The 15,720-nt window shown below is 46.7% G+C and overlaps 1 protein-coding gene across 1 annotated transcript in view; it reads right to left on the bottom strand.

Annotated features, from left to right (window-relative positions):
• The window catches only part of PGR (progesterone receptor), a 105,509-nt gene that overhangs the window by 616 nt on the left and 89,173 nt on the right, over positions 1–15,720 (bottom strand). The window contains exons 4-7 of the mRNA XM_083170081.1: positions 12,987–13,289; positions 8,878–9,022; positions 7,304–7,434; positions 3,402–3,559 (exon numbers count right to left, since the gene is read on the bottom strand). Of these exons, the coding sequence (XP_083026207.1) occupies positions 3,402–3,559; positions 7,304–7,434; positions 8,878–9,022; positions 12,987–13,289 (737 nt within the window). The remainder of the gene's footprint in view (positions 1–3,401; positions 3,560–7,303; positions 7,435–8,877; positions 9,023–12,986; positions 13,290–15,720) is intronic.

Raw genomic sequence — 15,720 nt, 5'->3', positions numbered from 1 at the left:
CAGGATAAACACTGACTGCTTTATTTTTTTCACTGCAATGTAGATATGAGTTTGAATTACAAACCCCACCCAAATCTAACTCTCTGCACATTGCATCTGCCCCACCTGCAGTGCACATGGTTTTGTCCATCAGCAAACTGAATGTGCTTTGTGAGTGAACCTGAATCAGGCCCTTTGTGCGGTATAACCAATGGCTTACGTACCATAGGTGCAGGTAGTGCAGCTGCTATGGGGCCAACAGCAGTGGCGTAACTATAGCTCCGCAGCCCCCGCGGTGGCGGGGAGGCGCAGAGAAAGTTTGGGCACCGGGGGTCTGCGGGGCTATAGTTACCCGCTGCTGTCTGCCGGTACCTGCCTGCCGTGCCGTCACAGTCACGTCTCTCCCAGCGCTGGCTCCTGCTTCTATAATGAAAACGGACACTTAGAAAATGGCTGCCCCCATACGGCAGACAGAATTCTGTCTGCCGTATGGGGGCAGCCATTTTCTAAGAGTTACTTTTCATTATAGCAGCAGGAGCCAGCGCTGGGAGAGACGGGACCGTGACCGCAGATGCGGCTGGGCAGGTATGGGCATGGGGGGGGGGCGCCGAGGGGAGGGGGAGTGGGAGGGGGGCTGGGCGAAAAAAATTTTTGTGGCGGGGAGACGCAAAATAGGTAGTTACGCCATTGGCCAACAGCTGAAAATGGCTCACTTTGGGCCAGATGTACTAAGCTTGAAAAGTGATAGAATGGAGAGTGATAAACCACCAACCAATTAGCACTTACCTGTCATGTCACAGGCTGTGTTTGAAAAATGACAGATAGGAGGTGATTGGTTGGTGGTTTATCATTGTCCAATTTATCACTTTTCAGGGCTTAGTACATCTGGCCCTTTATCTGTTAAAGTAACATGTGCTATATACATTTCTCACCATTGGGTGGTACATAGGTGCCCTTAAAAACTTTTGCTATCGGGCCTACAAATATCTAGTTACACAACTGGGTATCACCCTATAGCCTGAAAGCATTTTAATCTACCTCATGCCTCCCAAATGTCATCATTTTTGGTGGGACAGTACCTTGCACAGAAGTAGGTGCATCTGAAACAATCAACAAATTGTCTGGCTTATTACTTTGTAAATAAAGTAAGCCCCAAGGTCCCAATACTGGTCAATGCCAAACCAGGACACCTCCGCACCTTGGGCACGCCACATTGCCACTCACTGCCACCATACGTGATGTCATGACAATGACATTGCATGGTCTATAAAGAGGAGGTCTGTAGGATGAAGCTGGGTGTCCTATCAAGCCCATAGAGATGACACCAGGATAGCAAGCAACTGTGCCACCCATTTGGCCATGCCCCGCGTGCCAACCACTTGGCCATGCCCTTGGGACGATGATCAAATACACAGTGTTCTGGAGGAAAAGAGTCATTCAGATTAGATGCTCTTCACATGTGACATTAGGCAGGACACTGAGGTGACACTGAGCAGCCAGATTCTTCATCGACCTTTTTATTGTTCAACCAAAGTCTGCTCTTGTACCCAATGTGGTGGCTATAATAACATGGCGCAGAGCGTAATGATACGATTGAACACATTACACTGCAGGACAGGGGTAGGTGACTTTCTGCTGCCAGATAAAATCTAGTTAGGCTCAGAGTGCTATTAATCTGCCCATGAGCCTACAGTATGTTATCCAATCAGAATTCTTCCTACAGTATGTTATCCAATCAGAGTTCTTCCTACAGTACGCTCCCTCTATGCATCAGACTCTTAGCATTCTCACTGTTTGTTTTCAGATGCCATGTAATCTTTAAATGCCATGTGCACGTTCTATGTAATCAGACCCTATGCCCCTTATATGCCCTCGGACCCTTCAACACCTTTTATAGTCCAGAATACTCAACAGCTCCCTTATGCCATCAGAAATCCCAGATATGCCTATAATAGAACCATACTTTGCCAAATACCCTTGTTATGCTGCCAGACACCGCCACATGCCCCAATTATGCCATCATACTCCCCCATATGACCCTCATATGCCATCAGATCCCTCCACAGCCCCCCTTATATAACATCAGAATCCTACACAACTCCCTTATATGTCACCCAGGGCTATTTTTCAGCAGGCTCCAGCAGGAACTGAGGCCCTTATTCTAGTTCACTCTTTCTGACAAAATATTTCTTAGATGGACAAAACCATGTGCACTGCAGGGGGGCAGATTTAAAATGTGCAGAGAGAATTAGATTTGGGTGAGTCATTTTGTTTCTGTGCAGGGTAAATACTGGCTGCTTTATTTTTACACTGCAATATACTGTAGATCTCACTTTGAAGTAAAAACCCTCCCAAATCTAATTATCTCTGCGCAAGTAACATCTGCCCCACCTGCAGTGCACATGGTTTTGTCCATCTAAGAAGGATTTTGTCAGAAAAAGTGAACTAGAATAAGGGCCTCAGTTCCTGCTGGAGCCTGCTGAAAAATAGCCCTGATGTCACCTATATGCTCATTATACAGCCACAACCCTCAAGCCCCAATATCAAACCCCTCCATATACCCCTTACATCATGGTTGCCTACCCTCCCGGATTTTGCGGGAGTCTCCCGGTTTTTGCCCCATTCTCCCGGTCTCACGGAAATACCCAGGATCCTCCCGGGTATTCAGCCTGCAAGATAAAAAGTCGGACTGCGCATGCGCAAGTCATGATGCGCTGGGTCCTACTAGCGCGATGTCCTGCCCTATGTGTAACTGAAAGCCACAGCGGGGCTCTGTGAGTAGCGCTGGATACAGCAGCTACACAGTGGCTTGAAGCATGGAGGGCAGGAGCAGCGACATCGGGAGAAATGGCACAAGCAGCGGTGAGCGTATTCTGCTTCTGCTGAAATTACATGGGTTTTTTTTGTTGTTGTTGAGATCCGACTCTGGCTCCACCCCTTTTTTCATCACAGCGTTCAGCCACGCCCCTACCTCCTGCTGCTGGCTGCCCTCTCCCGGACAGGGCAGCCCAAAAGTCGGCAACGCTGCCTTACATGATGGTATTACTATTAGAAAAATAAAGAATGCTTTTTATTTTTCTTATCTGGTTTTGGTAGTTAGTCTCTACCAAGGGCCTATATACCCAGTTAAAGACCAGGGAACAATGAACAGGATGAGTAGCTAGAGGGAACAGTTACACTGTGGACTGCAGGGTGTGCGGTCTACACAGGCACCTGGGACAAGGGTGCCCAAACACCCACGCTCCTGCGCTCATATAATTATACTTACCATTATTGTGACTTACTTAGAACATAATAAATGTCTGTAAGCAAGTTACTCCTTGTTCTACATGTAATCTTGGATAGATAGGAAATGACATGTTACGCCTCTACAAGATGACGGTATGGATAGTGCTCTTCATGGTAATGGTGGAAGCACTTACTTCATGCATGGAATCCATAACTTTAGTAAGGTGAAAGAAGCGCTGGGAACTCGCGACGACTCCTTTGTGCCTCATGCCAACCGCCTTTGCTAGTTCTCTAATGTAATTTGACCTCATTTCATCAAAAAGACTTTGGCTTTTAAGACCCTCCAAAGGAACTGTGACACAAATGTAAGTATTACAGTAATTAGTGTAGCATATATATATATATATATATATATATATATATATATATCATAATACTCCGGTGGAACACGGTTCTCTAAATACATATGTACATACTATAGTCTCTTAGTTCTTATTACTAGTGCCTTCCTATATTAGTTATCCCCAGAGACTTTGTGCTGCACTGGGATATTTGACTTATTATACAGCACAGCCTTTGTTGGCATACAATACAGTACAGTGATACAATACAATACAGTGATACAATACAGTACAGTGATACAATACAATACAGTGATACAATACAATACAGTGATACAGTGCAAAACGGCAAAGCAAGAGCTAAACTCTAAACTCTTTGGCAAGGCAAACGTACTGTACTGTATTTGATTTGGACAAAGTACAGATCGGTATACTGTATATATAGTCTATATTATTGTCTTGTCTGCACAGTTCATTTTTCTATTTGATTTCGATGCCGCAGGGCCGCGCATCGGGATCAAATGGAAACCAAATGTGTCGAATCAAGTTTGCTGATATAAGCAAATCGAATAGAAAAATAGACCAAATCGAACAGTGGACCTTATTATGATTTATTCGGTCCTCCATGTGTTCGCACGGAGGACCGATGTTTTGTGTCTGCGCAGGCGCGTTTCTGCTTATGTGCAGACACAGGGTGCACGCACCCTACACGCCGAATGGGGGCGGGGCGGAGAAGGGCGGAGGGCGCCGGGCAGCCCCATTAGCGTTCCCAGGCTAATGAGGCCGTGACGGACATGCGGGGGGTGGGCAGCTGACATCACCGGATGTCAGCTGCCCGTCCTGTCCTTGCACAGGGCGCCCGCAGTTCAGAGTGAGGTCACTCTGAACTGCGTGCGCGGGTGAAATCCTTCGATGGTCGGCGATGGTCCCCGCCTGTGAATGGATGATTATGTAAATCATCCATTCGCAGCCGTGCGGAGGGTACGATGTGCGAGGGGAAGGGGGGGTGGCACTGCGTGTGGAGGGCAGCATTTGATGAACTTGCAAAGCTGCGAATTTCTCAGCCTTGCAGGTCAATCAGAATAAGGCCCAGTGTGTACCGGGCATTAGACTGAATCACCGATACACTGCATTTCCGCATTACACCAATAACATTGGGTCTGTGTGTATTTACCATAGGCACCATTTCAGTGAGAAGCGAGAACCAGGTAACAGGGTGACACATACAGTAACGGACTTATTCAATTATAACATCAGAAAGAGGGATGATATAACGAGAGAGAGAGAACTTTAGAGTGGGTGTAATATAGCAGGTTGGCAATATTTGGGTCAACATGCACCACAATGTCAACACTGGCAAAAGGGTTGACACAAGGAAAAAATGTCCGCACGGAAAATTAAAAGAGTTTCTAACTTTTTTGGTTTCAATACCAACACCTGAACTTGTGGAGCACCATTTAGTGTACTGCGTCCCCCTCACCTGGCGAGCAAACCTTATCAGATCATATGGACATCATGGTGTGAAAAGTAAAACATGTCAACCTTTTCATGTGTTGATTCATGTCAACAATAAGTATGTCGACCATATGCTGTCGATGTACTGACATTGTGTCTGATTCAGTCCTGATCGCACAGCTGCTATATTCCAGAGCCATGCGGTCAAGTATACGCCGCCCCGCTAGAGTGAAATCCCGCCCCGTGCAAGCCTGCGAGTTGATTAGCGCGGCTTGTGGAAATATCGCAGGCCAGCGATTATCTGCAAATCCATTGACCAGACCCCCACCATCTAATGATTTATCCAGTGTGCCCAGGACTTACTAGGTGGCTGCGATAGAATCAGGCTGATCGGGGGCGGAGCTGACATCACATGACTTCCCCTCACACACCTGGCCACGCCTGCGTATTCCCTGACACTCCCAGATAACAGCCGCTCACCATGTAATGATTTATCCAGTGTGCGCAGTCTGTGCGTAGCCCAGGACTTACTAGGTGGCTGCGATAGAATCAGGCTGATCGGGGGCGGAGCTGACATCACATGACTTCCCCTCACACACCTGGCCACGCCTGCGTATTCCCTGACACTCCCAGATAACAGCCGCTCACCATCTAATGATTTATCCAGTGTGCGCAGTCTGTGCGTAGCCCAGGACTTACTAGGTGGCTGCGATAGAATCAGGCTGATCGGGGGCGGAGCTGACATCACATGACTTCCCCTCACACACCTGGCCACGCCTGCATATTCCCTGACACTCCCAGATTACAGCTGCTCACCATGTAATGATTCCCCAGTGTGTGCAGTCTGTGCGTAGCCCAGGACTTACTCAGCGGCTGTGATAGAATCAGGATGATCGGGGGCGGAGCTGACATCACATGACTTCCCCTCACACACCTGGCCACGCCTGCGTATTCCCTGACACTCCCAGATAACAGCCGCTCACCATGTAATGATTCCCCAGTGTGTGCAGTCTGTGCGTAGCCCAGGACTTACTAGGTGGCTGCGATAGACTAAGGCTGATCGGGGCCAGAGCTAATGTCACATGACTTCCCCTTGAACGCATGGGTGTGTCTACGTCTCCCCCAAAAAAGGCAGGTTACCACCCACAACTGCCGGCTATCTGTCAATCAACTTGAGTGCAGCCAGTGTTATAAAAAAAAGCAGCAGGATTTTATTGCAGAAGGCCTCGCGCATGCGAACTACGAGTCTATCAATAACCACCCTGCAGGCCCATTGTCAACTATCCCGATACCCTGTATTGGCCAATGTAAAATCTCCTCAAACAAATCCGGTTCTTCTAACAGTTTTATTTCAAACAATATATTTTCTTGTGAGAAACCTCAGACATTTATCAAAATAAATATTTATCCTGATGTAAAACTGTCTGGAGACTGATAATTCGGATTATAAAATGGGATTCTGCTCTACCGAAGGCTCCGGCACATTTCAATGATGTGTAATTCCATCCACTTCTATCAATTCCTGAAGATTAAATAAAATATTTGACATCTGATGCACTCAGTGAAGCTGATCCCTTTGCATAAATCTCTTCACTGAACAAGAAAAAACCCAATATAAATAACGGCTTAATTAAAAATATATATATTTTAAATGAATTGCACTCAAATAGAGTTGGATGTATTTTGCATTTGGAAACGCAGCTGTAATGGGACTTACACACGGTTCATTGTAGTCTATTTTTCTATTTGATTTTGCTTATATAAGCAAAACCGAATTGATAATCGAATTGAATTAGAACGCATTTGATTTTGATTCGATCCCGATGCTCGGCCCCGCGACATTAAAATCTAAAAGAAAAATAGAGTGTGCAGGCAAGACTATATGCCGTAGTCCAAATCTAATACATTTGCCTTGCGGTGCAATTCGATCCCGAATGAATCGGGTTCAAATAGCAAGGCAATCGCATCGTGTGTACACACCGTTAGAGTTTTCACTTTTTCTGCGCACCCCTTCGCATGGGTTGCTTCACTCCCCGTGTTTCAGTTAAAGTGGATGGTAAAGTATAAAAAGTTCAAGAATTTAGAAAAACTCATGTCCCTCTTTTCATATGTTGACCAAACCAGGTCCAATCTTTTTTTACCAAAAATGCATCACAGTTGCAACATGATGCAACTAGGATGCACCAGGAAATTGTGCGACACAAGCTTCTAGCAACAATCGTAGTTTTCGGTTGAGGTGGACAACAATGGAGGAGCCACAGACTTTCCCAAACCCCCCCCCCAGTACATATATTACTCACTTGTGTTCAGAAGTAAGAGTGCTTTCATGCACAGGAACTCCTCCTGGGTGATCTGTAATTTGACAAACTCCTGTGGCAGCTGCCTCATTGACAGACAGAGGGAATAAAAAGATGAATCTTTCATTCTTTGTCTGAGGAGATAAATGTTTTGCATCTAGTATATTAGGAACACACATGTGACTATTTTTTTAATGAGGATACAGTATTCAAACTAAACACTGTAGATAGTATCCCTATTACATTTCATGTTTCATTACAAAGAGCCCATTCCTAAGAAAACAAGAATATTTTACTAATTTTGAGGAAGAGAAATAGGATTTACTATCTTTAAGAGATTGCAATATTGTACGGTCGCACCCTTGACTATACCCCATTCTGTGTATCAAAAACGACAGATGGAGCACCTCTCAGCCAGCGCTGGCGATCGCCAGCGGAGAGGTGCTCCATCTGACCGGGACGCGCCAGCATCTCACACGCACTCGCATCCCCGTGAACATGGTGGCAGGGAGCACTTTCCCTGTCCGTCTCCGCTTCAGAGAAACGGGCAGTAATCGGGGGGAGCTGGGGGCAGCTGCTGGGGGCATCGGGGGAGCTGCAGGGGGCACCGTCGGAATGGGGCACGCAGGCATCTTGTGCGTGCAAGCCCCTTCCGAGCTCTGTCTTTACAACTTAGGTGGGGGCGATCAGCGGGGACTGGCGGGGAAGCGGCTGGGACCAGCGGGAAGCTCCGTTGGAAGGGGACATCCTAGCGTCTTGTGCGCGCACCCCCCCCCTTCTGGTGGTTGGTGATCTTAGTGATGGTGTATATAGTGATGATTATTCTTATTTTTGGCTGGGGTGTGGTTGTGCATGGGAGGATTGGGTAGGGTTCCACCACATGGTTGGTGTAAGGCTTCTGGGCACCCTAGGCAAAACTTTAACCTACTGCCTGCCCCAACCCCATACTGGCATCGACTTTCCAGCCCTTCATGTGAAAGTGTGGAGGTGGCATCTTAGTTCCACAGCCAACACCTGTATTGAGTACAAGAAGGCTATCCTCCTCATACACATCCTTAATTTTGTGAAAGGTGGACTTGGTGGCGCCCTCTATATTGCAGCACCCTAGGCAGCTTCCTCAAGCTGCCTAATGGTAGAGCCGGCCCTGGGGTTCTAGTGAGTTGGCAGCATGATTTGGCAGGTATGGAAGAGGGTAGGACTAGAACAAACAAATACAAAGTGGGACAACTCAGAACTACATATGATCAATCCAAGCATCTTAGCAGTAACAATAGGGGGAATGTAATAGGATGTGAAAATCAGAAAGTGAGAGAATTTGTGAGAGTTAAAGCGGCAATCATTTAAAGAGGCAATCGCTGTAAACCAGGTTGATTTTGCTGTATAACGGATTGGCGCTTTACAAAAACAATAAAAAATTAGAGAGCTCTCAAAAAAACTTTCACTTTCTGATTCTCACAGCCTATTACATCCCCCCAAGTGTTCTCTTCTATGTAAAACAAGGGTGAATCGCCCAACATGCCTATTACATGTGTTTAGTCCTCTGATATCACTGAAGCAAGCAGCTAAGAAATACTTACTCATTCAATATTAAATCTGGTGCGAAATACAGCATCTGCCCGCTGACGTGCTTGTAGGACCTCCACCCCATGGCGAAGACCATCAGGCTCATCCAGGAATATTGCAGGAGGATAATCTGATCATCGATGTGTAGATTTCTAAACCCTACGTAGCAAAACACCACAATTAAAGGGAAACATAGAGAACACTGAAACACTGCATAGATCAAAACAACAAAGGGGTACATGTACTAAGATGGGAGTTATATTGAAGATGGGATGTTGCCGATAGCAACAGATAATTCTAGAAGAAAACTCTGTTATCTTCTAGAAGGTGCTAAATAAATGAAATGTGGACTCTAATTGGTTGCTATGGCCGATACTCCAGCAGCACTTGCCACTTTTGGACTTTTAATATGCTTTATATTTTCCACATGTTTTTGAGTGTTTTTAATTGATTAAATACTTTGTTGGATTGAGAAATATTGCACCAATTGTTTCTGTTTTTTCTCCAACAAACCCCATCTCCTATATATTTGGCTACATCTGTCACTCAAAGTGGGTGTCTGTGTCTATAACGCTCTGTTCCTGGACTTTCCTCTTAATGTGTGATTGCCTTCATCTGTGCTGAACACCTTTCTGAGAAATTAACCTGTTTAAAACAGGTGATGGCAATCATACATTAAGGGGAAGTCTAGAAACAGAGCATTGTGTCCCTCCTGGAGAGGGTCATGTTGGGAGGTATGTGACAGAGAACCAGCCCAGTGAGCCCACAGACAGTGCCAGACACCCAATGCCTTCCCATGTTGCCCAGCACTGCTACTCCACAGCCACCAGGTGAGCGCCCCCCTCCCGCGATTTGCGGCAAAACCTCCCCCCCCCGCGCGCCCACCCCCTCCCGCGATTTGCGGCAAAAATACCCGCTCCCCCGCGACCCCCCCTACCGCGATTCGCAGCAAAAACACCCCCGTGACCCCCCCTCCCGCGATTCGCTGCAAAAAGAACCCCCCCACGACCCCTCCCGCAATTCGCGGCATAACCACCACCCCGCGACCCTCCCCCCTGACCCCCCCCCCCCCCGATTCGCGGAGAAAACACCCCCCCGCGACCTCCCTCCCGCGATTCGCGGCAAAAAGGACCCCCCCGCGACCCCCCTTGCACGATTGGCGGCACCCCCCCTGCGACCCCCCTCCCGCGATTCGCGGCACCCCCCCGCAATTCGCAGCAGCCCCAGGATTAAATGGCACATGCAAAACACTGACATGGCTATGGTCGACAATGAAAAAGGTTGACATGAGTTTTTGAAGATTTATTTTTAATTTTTTAAATTTTTTCATATTCATTGTCATGTGTCGACATGGACACCAATGAAGTGGCACACTTATGTCAACATTTACATGTGTTGACCTTTCTGTGTTGATTTTTTCTTGTGGCGATTCGCGTCACACCCCCCGCAACCCCCCCTCCCACGATTCGCGGCACCCCCCGTGACCCCCAACCTCCCGCAATTCGCGGCAACCCCCCACCGGAACCCCTGTAAACCCCGCCCTCCCGCGATTCGCGGCACCCACCCCCGCGACCCCCCCTCCCGCAATTCGCGGCACCCCCCCGTGATTCGCGGCAGCTCCAGAATTAAATTGCACATGGAAAACACTGACATGGCTATGGTCGACAATAAAAAAGGTTGACATGAGTTTTTGAAGTTTTTTTGTCATTTTTTGAATATTTTCATATTCATTCTCATGTGTCGACATGGACACCAATGAAGTGCCACACTTATGTCAACATTTACATGTGTTGACCTTTCTGTGTTGATTTTTTTCTTGTGGCGATTCGCGTCACACCCCCCGCAACCCCCCCTCCAGCGATTCGCGGCACCCCGGCACCCCCCCCCCGCGACCCCCCCCTCCCGCAATTCGCGGAAACCCCCCACCGGAACCCCCATGAACCCCGCTCTCCCGCGATTCGCGGCACCCACCCCCCACAACCCCCCCCCCTCCCGCAAATCGCGGCACCCCCCGCGATTCGCGGCAGCCCCAGGATTAAATGGCACATGCAAAACACTGGCACGGCTATGGTCGACAATGAAAAAGGTTGACATGAGTTTTTGAAGATTTATTTCATTTTTTGAATGTTTTCATATTCATTCTCATGTGTCGACATGGACACCAATGAAGTGCCACACTTATGTCAACATTTACATGTGTTGACCTTTCTGTGTTGATTTTTTCTTGTGGCGATTCGCGTCACACCCCCCCACCCCCCCGCAACCCCCACTCCCGCGATTCACGGCACACACACACCCCCCCGCGATTCTCGGCACCCCACCCCGTGACCCCCCCTCCCGTGATTCACGGCACATCCCCCGCGACCCCCCCTACCATGATTCGCCGCAACCCCCGCCCTGTAACCCCCCTCCCGCGATTTGCGGCAACCCACCCCGCGACCCCCCTCCCGCGATTCTCTGCAATCCCTCCCCTCCCGCGATTCGCAGCATCCACCCCCCCACAACCCCCCCCTCCTGCAATTCGCGGCACCCCCCGCGACCCCCCCTCCTGCAATTCGCGGCACCATCCGCGACCCCCCCTCCCGCGATTCGCGGACACCTAAGTTGCAATACAGGGCATCTTTCATACAATTCTAACCATATTTCTCATAAACAAACGTTCACAAATTAAGGGGGCGCAGCCCCTTACGACGGTGTGAAGAGCGCCCGTAGGGCGCGATGAATCACCTAGTCATTAAATATTCTGCTTGGGAGTTTGGTTCGGAGGTTTCCTTTAATTTCCGATATGGTGTCCTCTTTCTGCCAAACCAAGTGGAATGCCCAGCAGCATTTGCCTATTTGGAAATAATCACGCTTTACTATCCTCACGTATTTGCGAGTGAATTTTTAGAAAATAAAAATCTGAAATTGTATTGAAAGTATTGCACCAATCATATTGTTTTGTCTTCTCTCCTGATCACCCCACCCTGGTATTATCCTGGTGTGGGTTGAGACTGGAGATTGTCTCCACAGATAAAACTTGGACTGTTGTAGTGTTCATTCTAGCAACCGCTATCTTTTGAAAACCCATGCAGTTCCTGTTCACTGCCTGTGGTGTCACTGTCTGCTGTGGTGTTTCAAGCACAGGTCTGATTTGCATATCAGTGATGATATGTATTTATTTATGATATTTTGTTTAAGTGTATGAAACAGGAGATAGCGCTTTGGGTTGGATAAATTCCTTTTTTCCTGCTATGGCCAATATCCCATCTTCCCTAGAACTCCTATTTTAGTAATTGTACCCCAAAGTATTTATTGGTTGTTAAAAGCAAAGTACAGATGGAGTCATCCTCATCTAGCCGTCTCTGGATATCCATGGTGAGCCATGGCTATCCAAGGCCTATTGTTCTCAGCTGCAATACAATACATTACAGAACAATACAGTAGAGTAATTCTGATACTCACATAATCCTATTAAAGGGCTAGATGAGGATGGCTCCCACTGTATAGCGATCATATACACATAGCCGGTTTACCCGCTTTAAATTAGCGCACTTAGTTATATTGTGTCTACAATTATAGGCGCTGATTGTGTGGGTGCTCAAGGGCTTGAGTTTGTGGGCGCGCCAGGGGAAATTGAATGATTTCTTGATTTCACCTCTATGGCGTCTCAGACCTGCGGGCGCCCTGTGCGAGGAGAGGGCGGGCAGCTGACATCCGTTGACATCAGCTACCCACCCCCCGCACCCGCGTCACCAGGGCTATTTGCATGGAAATGCCCAGCATTCTCACAGGACCGCCTATGAAACGCTGGGCGTTCCCATATGCAAATTGCCCGGCCCGCCGCCCCACGCCCGGACTTTTGTGTGCGAGCGCTATGGGCTTCTGTGTGACAGTCAATAGGGTTGACCCCAAGTGGTCGACATACAGTTAATCGACTGGGTCCAACTGCCTCAATAGGTCCCCAACAAAGGTATACACAATAAAAGGTTGACATGTACAAAGGACTCAAGCAAAAGGTCAACATGAAAAAGTTCAACATAAAAATGTTGACACAAGTTTTATGTCGTTTGACCACATGGGCGTCGACCATTTATTTTGCGTGAATATCATGTTTATAAACATGCCACAATATCATGCTTACCTGGTAGTGATTTGGACCACTTCACGACACAGAGGAGCTGCCGTTCGCAGAGCTGGTTTAAGCTACATAGGAGCGCACTAGGGGTCTCGGGCTGTGTGTTGTCATACCCAGCATACACCACCTCCGGCTCTATGCTCTGTAAGATCTGCAGCAGCTCTGGGATGTACTGGATCTCCTGAGCTGAACTTGCAGGTGTTCTCCGTGCCAGAGCCTGTTGACATTCCGCAGATGTGGATTGCTGTATCACAAATGGTCCCATCTCTCTTCCAGGTTTTATTTTGTTAAACTTTTTGAACTTTCGACCTTAGAAATGAAGCACAACAGATGCGGTTACTATGGCGGCTTTATACACAGGTAATAATCAAAGCCTTGACATTTGGATAAAATGTTACTAATATATTTAACTTCATTAGGAACTATCATCTAGCAGTCAGGGTTGAATGTCAGGTAGAACGATGTCTCTATTGAATAGCTGTCACTAGATGTTTTCTGTATTTTATAGAGGTCATAATATTTTTTATATTGATCATTGGGATGCTCTCTGTATTGTATATCGATCGTGAGAATGCTCTATGGGCCTTATTCTAGTTCACTCTTTCTGACAAAATCCTTCTTAGATGGACAAAACCATGTGCACTGCAGGTGGGGCAGATGTAAAATGTGTAGAGAGAATTGGATTTGGGTGAGTTATTTAGTTTCTGTGCAGGGTAAATACTGGCTGCTTTATTTTTACACTGCAATATACATCTCACTTTGAAGTAAAACCAAACACAAATCTGACTCTCTCTGCAAAAGCAACATCTGCCCCACCTGCAGTGCACATGGTTTTGTCCATCTAAGAAGGAATTTGTCAGAAAGAGTTAACTAGAATAACCCCCTATGTATTGAGTATAGTTCAAAAGGACGCTCTTTAAATTGTATATCGATCACACCGAAGAGCTTCGGATTCCCACCCCATGCTTTGCATCATAAGACAAATGTACACTATCTTACGCACGGGCACCATATTTCCTGCACCCTCTGCAGATTTGTGTGGGGTATCATTCTGGTTTGACTTCCAAAATAATTTTAGAGAGGGTTGAGTAAAAGGTTGTTGGCAAAATCTCAGCAAGACACAACAGCAGGAGAGCCACAGGCCTGTAGGATGATCCTGACTTCTTGTCATATAGATTTCGGTTCCTCACTGGCCTGTGTTTTTGATATTCTTTCATTTACTGTTTTCTGTTACAGGTTGAGTATCCCTTATCTGAAATGCTCTGGACCACGAGCATTTTGAAAAAGGTTTTTTTTAGGTTTTTGGAATATTTTTTTTTTCCAACATACTCTCCTGGTCCCCTGGCATCCACAGTGTCCCCCGGCGTCCACGGCAGCCTTCAGGATCCTCTTCTGCAGTGCCAGGGGTGCATTGCATGAGTGTGCGGGCGCGCCGGGGGAAATTCGAAAAAATAACTTTCTCCACTCTGAACCATAGGCTGGGGGATCATAGATATGGGCAAATGACTACAAGTTGATAGGTGGCTAGGTGCAGATGTGAACATGGAGGTTAGTCCTCAAGATCATTACAAACCCAGGACACATGTGATACACTATAATAAACAGCAGTCCATATGAGAAAGCATCACTTTCTCTTGAGCTAACCACTATACTGCCGTACAGCACTGTGACGCTTCAATAACACAGTCATTGCTAGAGCTTAGATGGCTTTGTTTCTCAATCATAATACCCTCAGTCATTTTTTATAATTTTTTCTATTGTTTTATTTTTTATTAATTTATCGCTATCTTATTATATTTTTATTATTGCATTATTCTTATTGATGTTATAATTTTAGTATATTGTTTAACCATTGTATTAATGCGATACCACCTGTAATATAAATTCTGATTCTGTATAGTTCAAAGAATATTTGGGCACCATTCCCTGAAAACACCCATTTTGAGGAGTACTGTACCAACAAATATCTTATATATGTATGTATGTATGTATGTATGTATGTATGTATGTATGTATGTATGTATGCACATGCTCAGTAGAGCAATGGGGGTCCGAAGCAGTAAGTAAAGTGATTACTTAACTTCTTAGTGATCGTTAGGAAGGGGTCTTATCGGTACCCCATAGCTGGCAAATCAGAGATAATACATTACGTCGACCAAAAGATTCCTTATTGTGACAACATGCAGAGACAATGAATGTTTCCTATCAGGCACTTCAAGCCTTAGAACTTCAGCTCCTCAAACACAATTATACATGTTTGCTGCCAAAATGTGCAGATGAGCTCTATAGCACAACATTGTGTCTAGTATATTCCCCATGGTCAGTGGTTCCCAAACTGTGTGCCTAGGTACCCTGGGGTGCCTCTGGGTGTTTGCAGTGTGCCTCGGGGTCCACGACCAAATCAAATTATTTATGCTCAAAGTGAGAGACGTAACCAGTGAGGGTGGCTGGCAGTCATAAAAAGGTATGGACAATTATATCCACCGCTATGTTTATTACTGATCCTGAGGGTGATAGTTAAGCACAATTTACTTTATTTTTTATTTATCCATAAGAAACTTGTTGACTAGGGGCGCCTTGAACAAATGCTGATATTCTAGGGCACCTTGGCCAAGAAAGTTTGGGAACCACTGCCCTAGGTTATGCACAAAATATCTGATTAGGCCAGGGTTGGGGAACCTCAGGCCCGGGGGCCGTATAAGGCCCCTATAGCCGGTCTGAGTGGCCCGCCCACCCGTCC

This window comes from Crinia signifera, chromosome 2, assembly GCF_055691185.1.
Source record: "Crinia signifera chromosome 2, ASM5569118v1, whole genome shotgun sequence".
NCBI classification, from domain to species: Eukaryota; Metazoa; Chordata; class Amphibia; order Anura; family Myobatrachidae; genus Crinia; species Crinia signifera.
The sequence above is the reverse complement of the archived record's forward strand: the minus strand, read 5'-3'. Positions and strand labels throughout refer to the sequence as shown.